The sequence below is a fragment of the Rhinopithecus bieti genome, unplaced genomic scaffold, assembly GCF_001698545.2.
Source record: "Rhinopithecus bieti isolate Rb0 unplaced genomic scaffold, ASM169854v2 scaffold_5216, whole genome shotgun sequence".
Taxonomy (NCBI): domain Eukaryota; kingdom Metazoa; phylum Chordata; class Mammalia; order Primates; family Cercopithecidae; genus Rhinopithecus; species Rhinopithecus bieti.
This window is the reverse complement of record NW_016805021.1, coordinates 2073207-2093390: the sequence shown is the minus strand read 5'-3', so window position 1 is coordinate 2093390 and position 20184 is coordinate 2073207. Positions and strand designations below refer to the sequence as shown.

At 36.2% G+C, this 20184-nt stretch overlaps 1 protein-coding gene across 4 annotated transcripts in view; it reads right to left on the bottom strand.

The window, feature by feature from the left end:
* Window positions 1-20184, bottom strand: part of MSH3 (mutS homolog 3) — a 230083-nt gene that overhangs the window by 193714 nt on the left and 16185 nt on the right. For all 4 annotated transcript variants that reach the window (XR_001885336.1, XM_017870930.1, XM_017870931.1 and 1 more), the window contains exons 4-8: window positions 19603-19815; window positions 17539-17655; window positions 17038-17155; window positions 14785-14930; window positions 10824-10990 (exon numbers count right to left, since the gene is read on the bottom strand). Coding sequence is in view for 3 of the 4 variants with exons in the window: in XM_017870930.1 (XP_017726419.1) it covers window positions 10824-10990; window positions 14785-14930; window positions 17038-17155; window positions 17539-17655; window positions 19603-19815 (761 nt within the window). In the remaining variant the exon portion in view is untranslated. The remainder of the gene's footprint in view (window positions 1-10823; window positions 10991-14784; window positions 14931-17037; window positions 17156-17538; window positions 17656-19602; window positions 19816-20184) is intronic.

Below are 20184 nucleotides of genomic sequence, written 5' to 3'. Positions count from 1 at the left end.
AAAAAAAAAAAAAAAAAAAAAAAAAATAGGTATAATAAAACCTAGAGCACTAAGTTTTCAGTTTATAAATATTTAAATGACGTTTTAATAAAACTAATTTAAGTCAAATGGATGGGGAGGTTAGCAAAAATTATTTTTTCCTTTAAAATAGACTTTTTTTTCACTTTTACAGCAAACATATATTAACTCTGTAATTTTTTAAATTATAATTTTACAAACTTAAAGAAGAAAATTGTAACACAAAGTAGTAAATTAAAAAGTTGGTAGGGCAAATTTGAGAAACATCTAATTAAGTATCAGTTCCTCCCACTACTGCCCAGCATCCTCAGTGAAACAGCTCCAGTCTTCCTCTCTGGCCTTGAACACAATCATTCAGCAAATACTCACTGAACAGCTCTTCTGCACTAGATTCTGTTGCAGGCTACTCTTGACCCATATATTCCTAACACTCCAGTCAACTCAACGTTACCAATTCCCTTTTCCCATCCTGTGACCACACTTCCTGGGATGCCCTCTTTCTACCCAGCCCCACTTTCCCACCTAATTTAGGTGCTATGTTATTCATATCCATATGCTACCCAGTATTTGGTATGCCATTCCACATTTACTTGGCTCTTAATATCTAAGAATTATATTGAAATGACTTAATTGAGCTTATTAAACTCTGACAGAACAAACTGTAACATCACAATCACAAAATTGGTACCATCAAGTACTGATCACTTAATAACATTTCGTATGTGTAAAACACTTCCTCTAAACCAAATTAATGAGTAAGACCTGTTGTTGTTTCTTTTACTCTCATTCTTTAAAAAAAAAAATTAAACTTTTATACTAATGTTAAATTCAAATGACATTAGAAAGAAGTTGGACTTCAGCCATAGCACAGATACCTAATTTGCGTAACAATTCCTCTGATAATTACATAGCCTCACAGTAATCACTTCATTTTGGCACCAAAACTCTGCTAAATATTTTCCATTAAAAACTAGAAAGTCAAAGTACAATAACACAAAGTAATAAGTAATTTTTACTATATAAATTAATTTAATGAGATGAACACAAAATTAAAATGCTACTACCGTAATTTCAAATATGTGTCACCATAAATGACATTCAGGTGGTATTATGCCTCCGCATAAAGAATCATGTTAGATAATACTTTTGGTTAAACCTCAGACGATGTAAGTCTCTCTGTGGCCAAAAAGACATAATAATAATATATTTCTAACACTGAAAGTAAACATAGTAGAGGTTATTCTTATTCCCCAACATTAAGATGTCAATGTTTTCTTTAAATATGCAGCATACACATCTATCTTTGAGGAAGCACTTATGTGTTCAAGCATTTATTTCAAAGGTCAGATAGCTAAAGTCACTGTGGTACCACAGGACATTCTTCCACACGTCTTTTTCAAATGATATCAACGAGCTAAGGCTAGTTTTTAACCAAGTGTCTTTCCAAATGTCATACAGTGTCAATAAATTATAACAGAGTCAATAATGTAAAAAATTAGCTCACACCACTGGTTATATCATGTGTGACAAATTATAACTACACATCCCTACCTTGTCCTGGTTCTCCACCTAGCTCTTTAATTCCTCCCTTTCTGTTTCTATTCTTGCTCCTATTTCCAACTACTGGCATTCTCTAAGCTCCCTGATCTGATTCTTTTCTCTGTATCCTCTTTTTCCTTTGGGGAAATATTTATTTTTAAAATTCAACTGTCCCATCTAGGCAGTACACTCACCTCTTCCCTTCTATCATGCCATTCCTTTCCCCAGAAACATTACTGCCTTCTATAGGAGTCCATACCAGTTTGCTGGATTTCATAGGCCTTCACCCTTTCTTTCCCAACTCTCAACATGAAAGTTCCCTCTGATTACAGAAATCTCCCTGCTGTCTTCACACTTCTCTAATATTTCCAGCCTGTGTGCCTCAGACCTTGTATCATTTCTGTACACACACAACATACCCTTCCTCCCTCCCCATTACCAACTCAAAGCCTTCTATCCTGCAAATGTACCAGCCAAGCCCACCTTCTTCATACAGCCTTCCTTGGCTATGCCAGTGCTCAAGAAGCTCTCATTTCTTTGAACACAAAATTGACTGTCATTTGTAATGTCCCCCTGATTCACCTTAAAAGTCAGTTTCCTTGAACACTAGTAAATATTAACAGTATTTGTTTATCGCTTTCTAAAGCTTTCCTCTCAACCATTTCTATAAACATGTAACATTTCTAAGCTAAAGCAACCTTAACTGCAATTGATAAAGGGCTCAAGACTATTGCTTTCCATTGGTTTCCTTTTCTACAGTTTTACAACAAAGGAAAGTGTAACAAGATAGTAACACTGATCCCCTAAGACCCAGGCTGAAATCTTATAAACATACTTTACATAAAAATAAATAACCTAAGAAAAATTGATACTATATCATTATTTAAGAGTAATAATTTTAGCTTACTACATCTCTAATATTTGTTCTAAGTCACAACATGATACAAAGTAAGTCAGTCTGTACTTAGAGATATTTTAGCAACCGTTGCACACCAATTCACAGAATATAAAATCCTTTGGAGACCTCTTGTGGTTAAAGTTAAGAATACCAAAAACCCTAATATTTTAAGATAGACACTCCACAATTCCAAGCCATTCTTTTGGCTTTCCTCACACAGCTTTAACATATTATGTCTTCAATATTAATAAAATGTCATTAACCAGTAACTGACAAAACTGCTGTTTTACCTTTAGGTATACAGCATAAGAAAAAAATGGGATACTTAGTCTGAGATACAAAAAACTACTTACCAGTGTTTAAAACAGACAAGAAGATATCACCAAAAACAAAACAAATTTTGTACTTGCAAATTCAATACTGTATTGTTTACTGGTTGTAAATATGGAAACAAAGAAGGTCATTATATAATGACAAAGGGGTCAATTCAGCAAGAGGATATGATAATTGTAAATATATATGCACCCAACACTGAAACACACACACACGAAAAGCAAATATTCAAGTTAAAGAGAGACTGGCCGGAGGCAGTAGCTCATGCTTGTAATCCCAGCATTTTGGGAGGCAGAGGCAGGCAGATCTCTTGAAGTCAGTAGTTCGAGACCAGCCTGGCCAACACGCTGAAACCCTGTCTCTAATATTGTAAAAATACAAAAATTAGTCAGGCATGATGACACCTGCCTGTAGTCCCAGCTACTCAGGAGGCTTAGGCAGAAGAATCGCTTGAACCCAGGAGGTGGAGGTTGCAGCAAACTGAGATCGTGCCACTGCACTCCAGCCTGGGCAAGAGTGAGACTCTGTCTCAAAAAAAAAAAAAAAAAAAGAGGCAAAGTGCAGTGGCTCACACCTGTAATCCCAATACTTTGGGAGGCCGAGGCAGGCAGATCACTTGAGGTCAGGAGTTCAAGACCAGCCTGGACAACATGGTGAAACCCCATACCCTGTCTCTACTAAAATACAAAAAAATAAGCCAGGCGTGGTGGCGCACTCCTGTAATCCCAGCTACTTGGGAGGCTGAGGCAGGAGAATCACTTAAACCCAGGAGGCGGAGGTTGCAGTGAACTGAGATCACGCCACTGCATTCCCCACTGGGTGACAGGGCAAGACTCTGTCTCAAAAAAAAAGAGAAAAAAAAAATAGCAGCTGGATACTTCAACACCCCACTTGGACAGATCTTCCAGACAGAAAATAAATAAAGAAACATCAGACTTAATCTTCACTACAAATGACCCTAATAGATATTCAGAGAACATTGCATTCAATGGTTACAGAATACACTTTCTTTTCCTCAGCATGTAGAGGATCTAATCATTATAGCGTGAATGATCTAATCATTCCCAAGATTAGATCATACGTTAGGTCACAAAAGAAGTCTTAAAACATTCAAAAAAACTGAAATAATATCAAGAATCTTCTCTGACCACAATGAAATAAAACTAGAAATCAAAAACAAGAATTTTGGAAACTATACAAACACATGGAAATTAAACAATACGCTACTGAATGACCTGTGGGTCAATGAAGAGATCAACAAGGAAACTTCAAAATTTCTTGAAACAAATGATAATGAAAACACATACCAAAACCTATGGCATACAGTGACGGCTGTACTAAGAGGGAAGTTCATAGCTAAAAGCACCTACATCAAAGAAGAGGAAAAATTTCAAATAAATAACTAAATGATAAACCTTGAAGAACTAGAAAAGCAAGAGCAAACCAAACCCAAAATTAATATAAAATAAAAATAAAAATCAGAGCAGAAATAAATGAAATTACAACAAAGAAAACAATACAAAAGATCAACAAACCAAAAGTTAGCTTTTTGAAAAGATAAAACTGATAAGACTTTTTCCAGACTATGAAAGAGAAACCGCAAATAAATAAAATTAGAGATGAGAAAGAAGACATTAAAACTGACACTACAGGAATTCAAAGGATCATTAGCGGTTACTATGAGAAACCATATGCCAATAAATTAAAAAATCTAGAAGAAATAGATACATTCCTAAACACATGCAATCCACCAACACCGAACCACGAAGAAATCCAAAACCTGAACAGATCAACAACAAGTAACGAGATTGAAGCCATAATAAAGCCTCCCAGCAAAGAAAAGTCCAAGACTCAACGGCTTCACGGCTGAATTCTACCAAACATTTAAAGAACTAGACCCATTTTCCTCAAATTATTCCTGAAAAAGAAAAAAGAGAAGAGAATACTTCCAAACTCATTCTATGAGGCCAGTATTACCCTGACACCAGAATAAGACAAATTCATATCAAATAAACAAAATTAGAGGCCAGTATCTCTGATGAATATTGATGCAAAAATCCTCAGCAAAATACTAGCAAACCAAATTCAACAACACATTAAAAAGATCATTTATCATGACCAAGTAGAATTTATCCCAGAGATCCAAGGATGGTTCAACATAGGCAAATCAGTCACTATGATACATCATATTAACAGAATGAGGAACAAAAACCACATAATCATTTCAATTGATGCTGAAAAAGGATTTGATAAAACTCAACAACTCTTCATGATAAAAACTCTCAAACAACTGGGTACAGAAGGAACATACCTCAACATAATAAAAGCCATATAAAACAGACTCACAGCTATTATCATACTGAATTGAGAAATACTGAAAGCCTTTCCTCTAAGATCTGGAATATGATAATGATGCCCACTGCCATCACTGCTATTCAACATAATAGTCCTAACTAGGGCAATCAGACAAGACAAAGAAATAAAGGGCATCCTAATTGGAAAGGAGGAAGTCTAATTATTCTTGTTTGCAGATGAAGTGGTCTTATATTTGGAAAAACCTAAAGACTACAAAAAAACTGTCAGAACTGATCAACAAATTCAGTAAAGTTGCAGGACACAAAATCAACATACAAAAAACCAGTAGCATTTCTATATACTAACAGTGAACAGTATGAAAATCAAAAAAGTAATCCCATTTATAATAGCTACAAATAAAATAAAATATCTAGGAGTTAACCAAAGAAGTGAAAAGATCTCTACAATAAAAACTGTAAAACACTGATGTAAAACATTGAAGAGAACACATAAAAACGGGAAAGATATTCCATGTTCACGAATTGGAAGAATAAAGATTATTAAAACATCCATACTATCCAAAGCAATCTACAGATTCAGTGCAATCCCTATCAAAATATCAGTGACATTTTTCACAGAAATAGAAAAAATAAGCCTAAAATGTATATGAACAATGAAAGGCCCAGAATAGCCAAATGTATCCTAAGTAAAAAGGACAAAATTGGAAGAATCACATTACCTTACTTCAAATTACACTACAGAGCTATAGTAACCAAAACAGTACGGTACTGGCATAAAAACAGACACACACACCTGTGGAACATAATAGAGAACCCAGAGATAAATCCATACATCTACAGTGAACTCGTTTTTGACAACGGTGCCAAGAACATACACTGAGGAAAGGACAGTCTTTTCAATAAATGGTGCTGGGAAAACTGGACATCCATATGCAGAACAATGAAACTAGACCCCATCGCTTGTCATATACAAAAATCAAATCAAAAATTGATTTAAAATGTCACATTATGAAATGACTAAAAGAAAACACTGGGGAAACTCTCCAGAACACTGAACTGGGCAAAGATTTCTTGAGTAATAGGGCAACCAGAGCAAAGATGGACAAATGGAATTATATGAAGTTAAAAAGCTTCTGCACAGCAACAGGAACAATCAACAAAGTGAAGAGACAACCCATGGAATGGAAGAAAATATATGTAGACTGCCCATCTGACAAGGGATTAATAACCACAACATATAAGGAGCTCAAGCAACTCTACAGGAAAAATCTAATTATCCAATTTAAAAATAGACAAATAGACATTTCTCAAAAGAAGACATACAAATGGCAGCCTGGTATATGAAAAGCTCTCAACACCATTGTTCATCACAGAAATGCAAATCAAAACTACAATGAGATACCATCTCACCTCAGTTAAAATGGCTTTTATCCAAAGACAGGCAATAATAAATGCTGGTGAGGATGTGGAGAAAAGGGAACCCTCACATACTGTTGGTGGGAATGTAAATTAGTACAACCAATATAGAGAGTAGTATGAAAAAAACTACTAAAAAACTAAAAATAGAACTACCGTATGATCCAGCAATCCCACTGCTAGGTATATACTCAAAAGAAGGGAAATCAGTATATAGAAAAGGTATGTGCACTCCCATGTTTACTGCAGCACTATTCACAACAGCTAAGATTTGGGAGCACCCAGGTGTCTGTCAGCAGACAAATGGGTAAAGAAAATGTGGTACATATATACAATGGAGTAGCATTCTGCCATAAAAAGGAATGAGATCCTGTCATTTGCAACCACATGGATGGCACTGGAGGTCATTATGTTACATGAAATAAGCCAGGCACAGAAAGATAAACTTTGCATATTCTCACCTACTTGTGGGAGCTAAAAATTAAAATAATTGAACTCATGGAGGTAGAGAGTAGAAAGACGGTTACCAAAAACTGAGAAGGGAACTGGAGATGGTTAATGGGTACAAAAAAAATAGAAAGAATAAAACCTAGTATTTGATAGTGCAGCAGCATGACTACAGTCAAAAATCATTTAATTGTACATTTTTAAATAACTAAAAGAGTATAATTGGATTGTTTGTAACACAAAGGATAAATGAGGAGATGGATACCCCATTTACCCTGATGTGTTTATTATGCATTGCATGTCTGTATGAAAATATCTCATGTAACCCATAAATATATATATCTATTATGTACCTACAAAAAACTTTAATCATGCCTGGCTAATTTTTGTATTTTTAGTAGAGATGAGGTTTCACTATTTTGGTCAGGCTGGTCTCAAACTCCTGATCTTGTGATCCGCCTGACTCGGCCTCCCAAAGTGCTGGGATTACAAGCATGAGCCACTGCGCCCAGCCACAGAAACTTTTTTTTAATTAAAATATAAAAACAACACTTCCTCTTACAGAGAGCTTTCTACAGCAGGTACTATTTCCGGTGCTTTACCCATACTAACTTATTTAATCCTTACAACAACCCCATGAGGTAAGCAATCTTAATACCCCCAATATAAAGGACATTGAAGGACAACACAGTAGATAACTTACTCAAAGTCACTAAGGTGAAGAGCTAGTTTTCCAACCCAAACCCTAACTCACAAGAGTCCACACTGTTTGACCCCCCTAACTTTTGAATTTCCTCTACTTCATTCTGTCCATAGATATAAATTAGCTGTAGGAACTCCACAGAAATGCAGACTTCACTTTTGACTTTGCTTAGTCCAACATGCAAATAAAGTGAAAATGATCAAAGGATACAAAAAAAAAGTGCAAAGAATGAAAAATCACACATGGTCAGTAAACACAGGGAAAATTATTCACAATGCTAACTAGAGAAATTCAAATTAAAATAAGACAAAAGCAGGCATTAAATTTAGTAAAACCCACATAAGACACCTAAATTATCTTTGATACGCCAAATTCGAGCTTTTAAATCTCATGTGATGAACAAACATTTAGGAATATCACCAATGAATGCTGCTTGCCAAACAAAAATTCACTTTTGGCAATGTCTGTCATTATAAAATATTTTGATATTTTATCGAATTTTGCCTTTGTTATTTTATAAAATTAAGTGGAAAACAAAATAATGATTGTATTGATAAAATTGATTGACTTTAGACTCAATCTAAATAAAATATATACTAAGTTAATAAAATATAAAGAAAATGAACTATTTTACAAGACAGGAAATCATAATTTATCCATTTATCATAATTTATCCATTCCATTTTTATTATATTCACTTTTTCAGTATTACAAATACTGTTAGGATGAATATCCACATATAGAAATATTCGTGTGCAATTTCTGAATATTTCCTTAAGATAAATTCCTGAAAATGGAATGAAGTGGATCAGAGAATATGAATGTTTATAAAGCTCCTGATTGCCATTTCTCATATTACCATTTCTAGCAAAGAAATGATAGGAAATATTGAAAATACAATATAGAAGCCTACCTTTAAATTGTTTTTTCAAGATTTTATTAATGTTTTCAGTTCTGTAAAAGCAGCCCTCCTTATTAGTTTACTGTTTGACTTTCAATTATTCAAGTTTGAACATATGGTCAAAAAAGGATTAAGATCAAAATAAAGAGATCTGATGCAAAATTTTTCACCTATGTGACTGGCAGAGATTATTTGAGTGATCAACCACAATGTGAACAAAGGTTCAAAGAACCCTCCTAGACTATACTGGTAGAAGTATAAATTGACATTACCATTTCTAGCAAGCAATCAAGAGCTTTATAAACATTCATACCCTTTGATCCAGTTAATTCCATTTTCAGGAATTTATCTTAAGGAAATAATCAGAAATGCACTTGAGTATTTCTACATATGCATATTCATCATAACAGTATTTGTAATACTGAAAAAATGAATACAATAAAAATGGAATAGATAAATTATGACACACTTATATGACAATGTTGTGTACTTATTTTGTTTTTAAGCGTACCTACTGAATATATTAAAGGATAAAATGATGCTCACTAGGATTTGCTTCAAAGCCAATAATCCAGGGAGAGAGAAAAGGGGAGGGAGGGTAGAAAAATGAGATTGGTCCTGAGAAATGCTGAAGTTGGTTGATAGATTCATAGGAGTTCATGACACTATTCTGTATAATTTTGTGTAAATTTGAAATTTTCTGCAATAAAGTTTTTAAAAATGGGGAATTTTAAAGTATATAAAAAAAAAAACCCCACAGGATACAAAAGTGATTTTGCAGCAGGAATGCAAGTTCACAAATGGAAAAAAGTGATATACACACACGGAAATAATATGCCAAAATGTTTACTAGTCATTTGCTCTGGGTTATAGAATTCAACTTATGACTTTTATCCTTTTTTTTTGTCTTCTAAATGAACATATATTAGTTTTCTAATCAGAAAAACAAATTACGAAAGCTACTTTGCAAGAAATTAAATTCAAATGAAAATGAACACAACACTAAGGACAAATAAACACATGGAACTTCACTTAATCATCAGTTTGATTTTCTTTTGGGTTTTTTTTTTTTTGAGACAGAGTCTTGCTCTTGCTCTTTCGCCCAGGCTGCAGTGAAGTGGCATGATCTTGGCTCATTGCAACCTCTGCCTCCCAGGTTCAAGCGATTGCTCTGCCTCAGCCTCTGGAGTAGCTGGGATTACAGGTGTCTGCCACCACACCCAGCTAATTTTTATGTTTTTTTTAGTAGAAACGGAGTTTTGCCATGTTGGCCAAGCTGTCTTGAACTCCTGACCTTAGGTGACCCATCCGCCCCAGCCTCCCAAAGTGCTGGGATTACAGCCATGAGCCACTGTGCCTGGATTTGATTTTCTAAATGATTTGTCTGCCTACTGCATGAAAATCCTCATGGGCTTCTCTGCCTAGTTGAAAGTCCAAATTCCTCAATATACAGTCTACTTCACTGAAGCCCCAGCACACCTTTCTGGTCTCTTTCCCACCACACTCCAGGTGGCAGTACAGAATCTTTCCAAAAAGGCACCTTCACATTTAGCACTTAATACATCATGCCTTTAAGTCCAGTTAGGTATGCACACATCTTCCTCTCCTGTGGGGTTGTAAACTCTGCCAGACATATATCATAACCACATCTTCTTCCTCTGTATGCACAGTGCCTAGCACACTGCTTCATAAATAAGTGGTCTGATTTTAGATCTAGTAAATAAAACCACTGGACACAGCCATGAATTGAAACTTGCAGCACAGACAAAGCATTTCCAAAGTTACATAAACTTTTTAAGAAGTGAACTCTAAATTATCTCCAGAAACTAAAGATTACCAATAATATAATTAAATATCATAAACCCTGTAATTATCAAATAATATCATTAAATAATATCAGAAACCTCTTCAAAAAGACTGCCTTCTAAAGTCCTACATTAAGGTGATAGTAGGGGTAGGTGGTGTTTCTTTTCTTTGCTTTTTAGATATGGGGTCTCACCTTAGTTGCCCAGGCTGGTCTCAAATTCCGGGGCTCAAGTAATCCTTCCTTCTCAGCCTCCCAAGTGGCTGGGATTACAGGCATGTGCCACCATGCCCAGCTTGGTTGTTTTACTTTTTGTTTTAATTTCCACTACTACAGTGGAAATACAATTTTATAAGTAAAACTATTTTAGTAACTTTAGTAATTATCAGTTTTGGAACTAAACCTAAGTTTTAGAATCAGTATTATTTTCCAGTGATGCGCCAACTTACCTAACAGATGTGGCTCTGTGGATGAGCATCTCTGTTTGCTCGGACAAGGCCGAAGGAAGCAGCAGCTCTACTGGCTGCAGGTTCGACATCCGGGTTTCTAGCTCTGAACGAGAAGCAGAGTCCTGGAAACTATCAAACACAACCTCGCCTGTGGCAGGCTGCACTCCCTAAAAACAAATACAAATATGTTACAGGAAAAATGTATTTTCCCAGTTATGGCTATAACACAGCATAAACATTGAAAAGGTAAAGATGATACACTCAGGAGTATGTATGTACTCTATTCCTAAAGTGTTAGAAACCTGTTTGCTTTTCAACGCTCTTACATGAAGAGTCAGACTCACAGATATCTAAACCATGCTATAAATCAGATTTCCAAGAGCCACCCTGAATACGAGGCCTGGAGTTAATATACCTAGCGAAGTGACTATGGCAAATTACCAAACACTGCCAGGCCTCAGTTTCTTCCTCTGTAAATGGAACCAAACCAGTCTACTTCTCTCATAAGGTTATTGTAAGGATCAAATTATAAAATAAACATGAATTCTTTGTGAACTATAAAGCACTGTACAAATAGTAGTTATCACTCAAAGTAACAAGTGATATGGTCCTAGTAACCAGACCACCAGAACAGCAGTAAATTACTACCTCATACATCAAAGTAACCCACAAAAAGTATACTTTACCAAACTGTGAATGAAGCCCAAGTAGACAGTCTAACCAGTGGAATCATCATGCCAACCTGAACCTACTCCCTAACATCCTAAGCCAATAGCAGCAAAGATAAACTGGAAAAGATCATGGTTTGGAGAAGTGATGGGAAGTTTCCAGCCAAGGTCCCAGAGTGACAATGAAGTAGAGTCAAAGATTCAAACCCAGGAAATCTGTCTACTCCCCAGTACACACTGTTAGCCACTATGGATCCTTATGAAAGCCATGAGAGCTAGCTACAGGCTGCATTAGCTTAAAAAAGGAAAAATCACCAATCCCTGTGTTCATATACTACTGATGGAAAGCCACTTCTGACAATAGCAAGGCATCATCTAGGAATGCTGAAGTATCCATACCCTATAATTCAGCAATTCCTCCCCCAGGGATATACTCTGGAGAAACTCAGGCATTTGTATACGATACAAGACATACAAAAATATTTACAGCAGCATTCTCTGTACAACTGTAAACTAGAAAGAATGCACATGTCCATCAACAGAGGAATGAATAAACTGTAGATCATAAAATGAAACAGGACAAGGCAATGAGAGAACTACAGTGACACATGTAAATAAATCTCTCATACAAAATGGTAAACAAAAGGAGCAAAACCCAAAAGAATACACACACTATATTGACATTTGTATATAAAGTTTAAGGTGGTAAGGCTGGAACTAAAAGTTCCAACTAAAAGCAAGGAAATCATTATCTTAAAAGTCTGGATTACAGTCACCTCTGGAGGGAATGGACACCCAGGGATCTTATGGGTTGGAGGCAGTGTTATAGTTTCTCTAACTGTAATTAAGGAACATCCTTAATTCTAGCCCAGAGGCTTTCTCTAGAGCCTAGAGAGATAGACTATCAGTACATAAGGATACATATGTAAACTTATATACCAATCTACAAACCAAGCATTTACAAAAACCAGGTACAGATGTCAAAGTAACAAATTTTTCAGTCAGCTGAATTCCCTTTTTCTTTAATCAGAGAAATGGTCCATACTGCAATACTCACATCTATTATCCTGTGTGATATGTGACACACTGAAAAACCTAAAATCAGTCTGTATAAAACTGCACTGCCCAGACTGAAGGCACAGAGCCTGACTACAGTGCTACTACAACAGCAAAGCCCTTAATTTCAGACTAATTACCAGTTCTTAAAAGGTGACTCCCACATAGTGACCAGGCAATGGGTGACACCCATCGTGACAGGAAAAACAGTGTTGAGGGTAAAGGAAGATAAGATCAATTTCAGTCACGCTGAGTTTGAGGAGCCAGAGTAAATTCTAAGTGTCTTTGTTCAATAAAAATTTGGATGCAGGAGCCTGGAGCTCAGGAGAGGTGCAGCTTGGACCCAGAGCTCAGGATGTCATCAGCCCAAAAGTGGTTGCTGAAGTAAAGGACAGCCCCCAAGAAAATGCTTGAAGGGCAAAGAGCCGTTTTCATTTTTCTGAGTCCCAGTTCACACACATGGTTAATTTTGGTGGTAGACCAGATGGCATTTCCAAATGCACTAAGTAGGAATTATATACTATCAACTCTGTTCTTTAGACTGAGTTTTAGGTAAATATAAAATAGCACATTACATATGTTAAAGCTTAAAAGTAAATAACTTTACTATTTGTAGATAGGTCCAACTGCCTATAGCTAGATAAAACGTGCTTCTCAAGGATAAAAATATCATTTAGAGCTGTCTAACACCAACAGGAATGCTAACTCTCTGAAAGAAGGGCTTATTGGTTAAGCAAACGTCAAGTTAACACAGAGTTATGCAGTCAAAATAAGGTATTAAAAGGCACATTGGAGACATTCAGGTTGTAAGACTTTTTGTTGATATTGCCACTGACTGTAGAAATTAGAAAAAGCAAAGAGAATTAGTTTTCACTTGGACAGAGTTCCACATGTGCTTAACTTACAACAGAAAAGGGGTGTCTGATTGTTCTGAAGGGCCTTAAAAAGTCTAAGACTTTTAGCAGAGTCCAGGTAAGTCTGTAAATGGGCAAATTTATTCATCAACTGCCAGAAAAATCAATAAAACTATGATTTGGCCAGGCAAAGTGGCTCACGCCTGTAAACCTAGCATTTTGGGAAGCGAAGGTGGGCAGATCACCTGAGGTCAGGAGTTTAAGACCAGCCTGTCCAATGTGATAAAACCCCATTTCTACTAAAAATACAAAAATTAGCCTGGTGTGGCGGTAGGTGCCCATAGTCCCAGCTACTCGGGAGGCTGAGGCAAGAGAACTGCTTGAACCCAGGAGCAGTGAGCCGAGATCACACGATTGTACTCCATTGCACCCATTGCAGTCCAGCCTGGGTGACAGGAGCGAAACTCCACCTCAAATAAATAAATAAATAAAAATAAAACTATAATTCACAAATTACATTTATCTAGAAAACTATAAATAATCCTAATATTTAGTATGGCATTTTATATCAGCCAATTATCATTTCTCTTTAACTATCCCTTCCTCCAAATCTAGATATAATACCATAGTCATTCATGTTTAATTTCAAATCCCTAGAGGAAATTTATAGAACACTTTGCCACCCATGCCTGTGTTGGCTTAGTGTTTTATTCTGCTATCTGTACATTGTCCACATGCATGTCTGCCATTGTGTCTGTCTCAACCTTAAAATTCCAGGGCACATGGACCAAAACCAACTGGATCTCTCCGTAGCATAGAGTATTGATATAGTTTAGCTGTGTACCCACCCAAATCTCATGTTGAATTGTAATCCCCAATGCTGAGGGAGAGATCTGGTGGGAGGTGATTAGATTGTGAGGCCAGATTTCCCCCTTGCTCTTCTCATGATAGTTCTCACAATATCTGGTTGTTTAAAAGTGTGTAGCACTTCCCCCTTCACTCTCTCCCCTGCTAGTCTTGTGAAGATGTCATTGCTTCCCCTTTGCCTTCCGCCAGGATTGTAAGCTTCCTGAGGCCTCCCCAGCCATGCTTCCTGTACAGCCTGTGGAACCATGAGCCAATTAAACCTCTTTTCTTTATAAATTACCCAGTCTCAAGTGGTTCCTTATAGCAATGTGAGAACGGACTGCTACAAGTACCAAGTAGCCATGAGAAAATTGTAACTAGTGATTTAACATATAATATTGTGAAAAAATGTTTTTCTTGCATAATTATCTGAGGGTATACTTCATCAGATATCTTTATTATAAACCATACATGATAGGTCATATTTAGAGATACCATGAACATCTAACATTTGTTCCTCACCTGCAAAGTACTTACCACAATGCCAATAAAAATGTTGCCCTTTTTTTTGTCCCTAACATTTTCCTTATTTTCAGAGATGCATAGAAGATAGCTGGTAGAAGTATCAGTCATTATCTCATCAACATTTACAGCATCGTCCAGCTTGATTAGGGGATTCACATTTAATAATAATTAAAGAAAAATAATCATTTTTATATTTTAAATTCTAAATGCTAATAATGCTAAATTTCCAATAATACTAACTATTTTCTCCTTTAAAATAATGGTTCACAGCCAGGCGCAATGGCTCACACCTGTAATCCCAGCGCTTTAGGCAGCCAAGGTGGTAGGATCACTTAAGGCCAGGAGTTTGAGAGACCACCCTGGGCAACATAGCAAGATCCTGTCTCTACAAAATAAAAAAATAAAAATAAAGATATAAATAATAAAATGATGGCTCGTTTCACCCAGTACTTTTGCTCTTTGCAAAATCTGCCCAGTAGTCATTCTTCCGATTTATTTAGATCATAGTTGCATGCCTTATCTTTCCTAAGATATAAAGATCATAAAGACAGATAACCAGTATCTTACTTCCAAAGGGCTTAGTGGAGTATATCAAACCCCAGAGAGGCCCAAATAACCCACTTCTTCACTTGGATGGTGCTGAGACTTGAATCCTTAACAATCCCATAATGTTTAATTCCACAATTCAAAGTATAAATACACTAAAATGGTGTAAATTATTTTCCTCTTTTAATGTGCCTAAAAGCTCCCAGATATAGCAAGAGAATTTTTTAAAGACATGAGAAAAGAAAACAGAAACATATATACATTATATGTGTGTGTATGTCTGTGTAGGTGTGTATAAAATGAGTCCATTAACTAAATCTCAGGGATGAAAGCTGATTTGGGGCAAAGTCTGGGCATATCTTTGGACATCAGGACATAGGAGCCATAAAAGAAGCAAAGGAAAAGCAGGAAGGGGGACTGTACTAGAAATGGGCTTCAAATAAGAGATTCAAGCTTTGGCAAAAGAAAAAATAAAAATACCAGGTTCTTACAGGCTCATCAGCTTAGAACAACACAAGGTTGTTAATAGTTTGGAGCCCATTTTGAGTGATAGCTGTTCCCTATTTACAGTATTCATGGAACAAAACAGTCCTTAGAATTAAATGAGCTGAGAAATAAGCAGATCTGTAATAAACCATAATAGAAATAATACTTTCACACAGTATCATTTAAGGCTTTCTTATCCCTCCATTCTTTCATTATCAGAGAACTGATTCCACTCCATAGTAATTTTTTTTAAATGCACCCTGATCTAATTTTATACAATTATTTGGCTTTTGAAACTGACAATTTTGCTTTTGAAATTATTTGGCTTCAAATAACACACCGCGTTTATGAACTACCATAAATTTAGGGGCAGTCATTATGCACACTGAAAATTCTTACAAAGTGAGAAAACTTCACCCACAATCCATTTTCAAAAGTAATGAAATTTTTATAAAGTTAACAATGAAGATGGACTACCATTATATTTTATAGGCATTTAATTCTGTCTTAATTCTGACTTCAGCAGTTTTCTTTTCACATTTTGAATTTCTGTTTGTTTTTTTGAGACATGGTCTCACTCCTGTCACCCAGGCTGGAATGCAGTGGCATCATCACGGCTCACTACAGCCTTTACTTCCTAGGCTGACATGATTGTCCCACCTCAGCCACCCAAGTAGCCGGGACTACAGGCAAGTGCCAACATGCCCAGCTAATTTTTTTGTATTTTTTGTAGAGATGGGGTTTTGCCATGTTGCCCAGACTGGTCTCAAACTCCGGGGCTCAAGTAATCTGCCCACTTTAGCCTCCCAAAGTGCTGGGATTATAGGCATGAGCCACCATGCCTGGCCTCAGTAAGTTATTTGTTAGGTCTCACTTTGGAAAGACCCTGAGGAACTTGTAGGTCCTAAGTACCTAACTACTACCCACAAATGGGCTAAGGAAGATATAATTTCAAATCAGATACTAACCTGACATCATCTTTTATTAGGGTTGCTTTTTTTCTTGCTCTTCAAGTATGATGAACTTGCCTTCTACTATGACATCTGAAAAGATGCTTGTTTCCAGCCACTACTTCCCTCTTGAGTAGCACACCTAATCAAGAGTTTACCATAATGCCTCTCAGCTCATCTAAAAGTTCCCAAAGAGCAACTAAAACAATAATAAAACAAAACCTGCCATCTTCAAGCAAAGCCCTTGTACCATTAAATAGAAAACTCCTGTCCAAAAGGATATCTTCTCCAATAAGTGTAGATTTTGTATAAAGGGCAGTCAATTTCCGGGAAAAGAGTGAACTTCTGTTGTCTCCAATGGCCTTTAATGCTGCAGTTTCAGTTTGCTTCACAACTCCCACCTTCAACAAAAATAAGAAATATTGATATCAAATGATAAAAAATGATTTGATTTGTAAAAACTCATTTCAAAATGTTTAAAGGTCAATTCTGAAATGGTTAAAATAATCAGTCCACAATGCTCAGATGTAGGGTTTTATAGGAGTTGACGAGGGTAGATAAATCGCTAAGAAACACTATCATACAGTTAAAAAATTTACCCTAAATATCTAACAATATGTTAAAAACTCATAAATATATAATGCTAATAATTATGAAACACTTTTTCTCTCAAATGCAAAATTCTAAGCCATTTGAAGCCTACCTACCACCTTACGAAATACATTTGCATTCTCTGGAAGAGAATCCCAATTTCCTTTTCCCACAAGTTAAAGCCAAAGCTGACCTTATATCCTTTTGCCACCAGGCGGCGTACATGAACAAACAGTCTGTGAGTAGGTATACTTGCTGTCATAAAGTTGTGATCTAAATGGCAATAAATATTGAGCTCTCGGGCTGCAATCTAAAAAACGAAAAAAGAAAATATCAATAAATTTCTATTTTAAGATTCCCTATGTGAGGTTGGTTCACTTTGTTAAAAATTCATCAAGGTATACATTTAGGATTTGTACACTTAATCTAAATGTGTACTATGTCAATAAAAAGTTTTTAAAAATGTTCCCTGTATAGCCCGTATAGAAGCCTATAGTTTAATGTCTTTTGGGCAATTCCAGTGACCTAACTTCAGTATCAACATCTGTATCTATAAAAGACTCAGAAAAATATGACAGGTCTTCTATGTCCTTAGAGCTTCCCCTACACAAAGACTATCCAATACAGAGAGCATGAGACTGTAAAAGAATAAGCATTTGCTCCACGGCATTTGCAAATGACTGACATTTAAAAGATACTACAGAGTATGCAGAAATGATGAACCCATCTGGACAGAAGAATCAATGAAAAAGTAAAAAGAGAAGCCCCGGGCTGGCTAACTAATTAATGATGCATGACTGATAGAAATATAGAACCATGTAGCACCATCTGATTCCCTGATTTATTCTAGAAAGCACCATGGCTTAGATATTGCCCACTGGAGCCATGGAACTCTAATTCCAACACTCTCACTACCCAACCTCAGCCCATCTCTGAACTCTATTAGTCCCTCACAGAAGGGCAGGAAAACATCAGCCTTTACCACGGTCAGGCCTGAATTTACCATTTAACCTAGACAGTTTCTCTCCTTCACCTAGGGGATGCCAACTACGTATTTGTTCCTGCCCTCAGAAAACATGGTGATACTATTTCAGAGTCTAATTTAGTATCACAGAACACAGCATAATGCGCCTGACTTAGAGAACGCTGCTTGCCTGCCACAGAGGATTTAGGAAACTTGAAGAAAAAAAGTTGACCAAGTCTTTACTTCCCATCCATGAGTCACAGACATGCGACCTCATCACTCTCTGGTATACAATCCAACCAGGTCTCAAGCTACAGAATCATCACAAGCATTCATGACTTCCAACAAACGTGTAATCAGCAATACTTTCCCTAAGTTTGCCCATGAAATGCTCAAATTTCACTTTCAACCTTCTTGACTAGGGCCTATAATAAATATTTCAACATTAAATACAATCCCAATTTTTTTTTTTTTTTTTTTTTGAGACAAGAGTCTTGCTGTGCCGCCCAGGCTAGGATGCAATGGCAGGATCTTGGCTCACTGCAACCTCCATCTCCCAGGTTCAAGCAACTCTCCTGTCTCAGCCTCCCGAGGAGCTGGGACTAAAGGCATGCACCACCAAGCCCAGCTAATTTTTTTTATATTTTTAGTAGAGACGGGGTTTCACCATGTTGGCCAGGCTGGTCTCAAACTCCTGACCTCAAGTGATCCACCCACCTCAGCTTCCCAAAGTGCTGGGATTACAGTCTTGAGCCACCACACCTGGCACAATCCCAATTTAGAATAAGACACCAAGTTGACTGACACACAAAGAGATCTGTAAAACTTCAAACAATTTCTGGTGGTAGCTGGCAAAGTTCACATGTTCTTCCATTGAGACTTAACTTTGTTCCCAGCTATGAAAATTCATAAATTAAGGGTAAACAGAGGAACTTCTATACATCTCAAAAAATTTTTCTTGCTTGAGTCTTCATTACAAAACATATTTACATGATTATGGTTCATTCACTAACTGACTCATCCAATAAACTTTGGATGGATAAAAAGTATTGGCCTAGTATCATGGAGAATAAGCACTAATATTCCAATAGAGACCCCTCACCTCTCCCCATCAAGTCTGGTTCCCACCAAATTTCTTGTGTTCATTTTTAGTTTTTACTTTAAATAACAGTATTTTTTAAGAGGTGATTGATCAAATCAGCATTTATATAAGGTCAGAAGATGAAACAAAATACTGAAAATATCTAAGGCTAGACAAGAAAACATAAAATAGTGCCTGAAAAAAGGACTTACCTCTGCATCTTCCCCAAAGAATCTATACTTATATCCACATTCCACACACAAAACTGCATCTTTGTGCTGCTGCTTCATTTCTATGTATTGTAATTCTAGCGGCGTATAAATGCTTTTGGAACGTTTGTTAGCTGGTTTAGAAGCAGTTTTCTGTAAATTTTCATGACTTGTATTTGATGATCCAAACTGACTGACATCAAAAAGTGTTGTATCCTGGCAACCAAAAGATTTATAAAGTTTTAAAAATATTAACCATAATAATAAGTTCCCAGAGACGGAAAATGCAAATCTGGCGAAAAGCTAACACTTGGTGAATCTATAGAAGCACATTGTAGCATTCAGGCAAATTATCTATAGGTTGCAAATATTTTCAAAGTAAAAGGTTAAAAAAATTATGAACCAAGTGAGCTACCATAGAATTTTTATGCAAATTTTGAAAGTCTAAATATCTTAATGTTTTACATATTTGTTTTAAGTTTGATTTCATTAAATCTATTATTATTAACATTTCTCAATCAAGGGTATCCAGTTAGGAAAAGAAGAAGTCAAATTGTCCCTGTTTGCAGATGACATGATTGTATA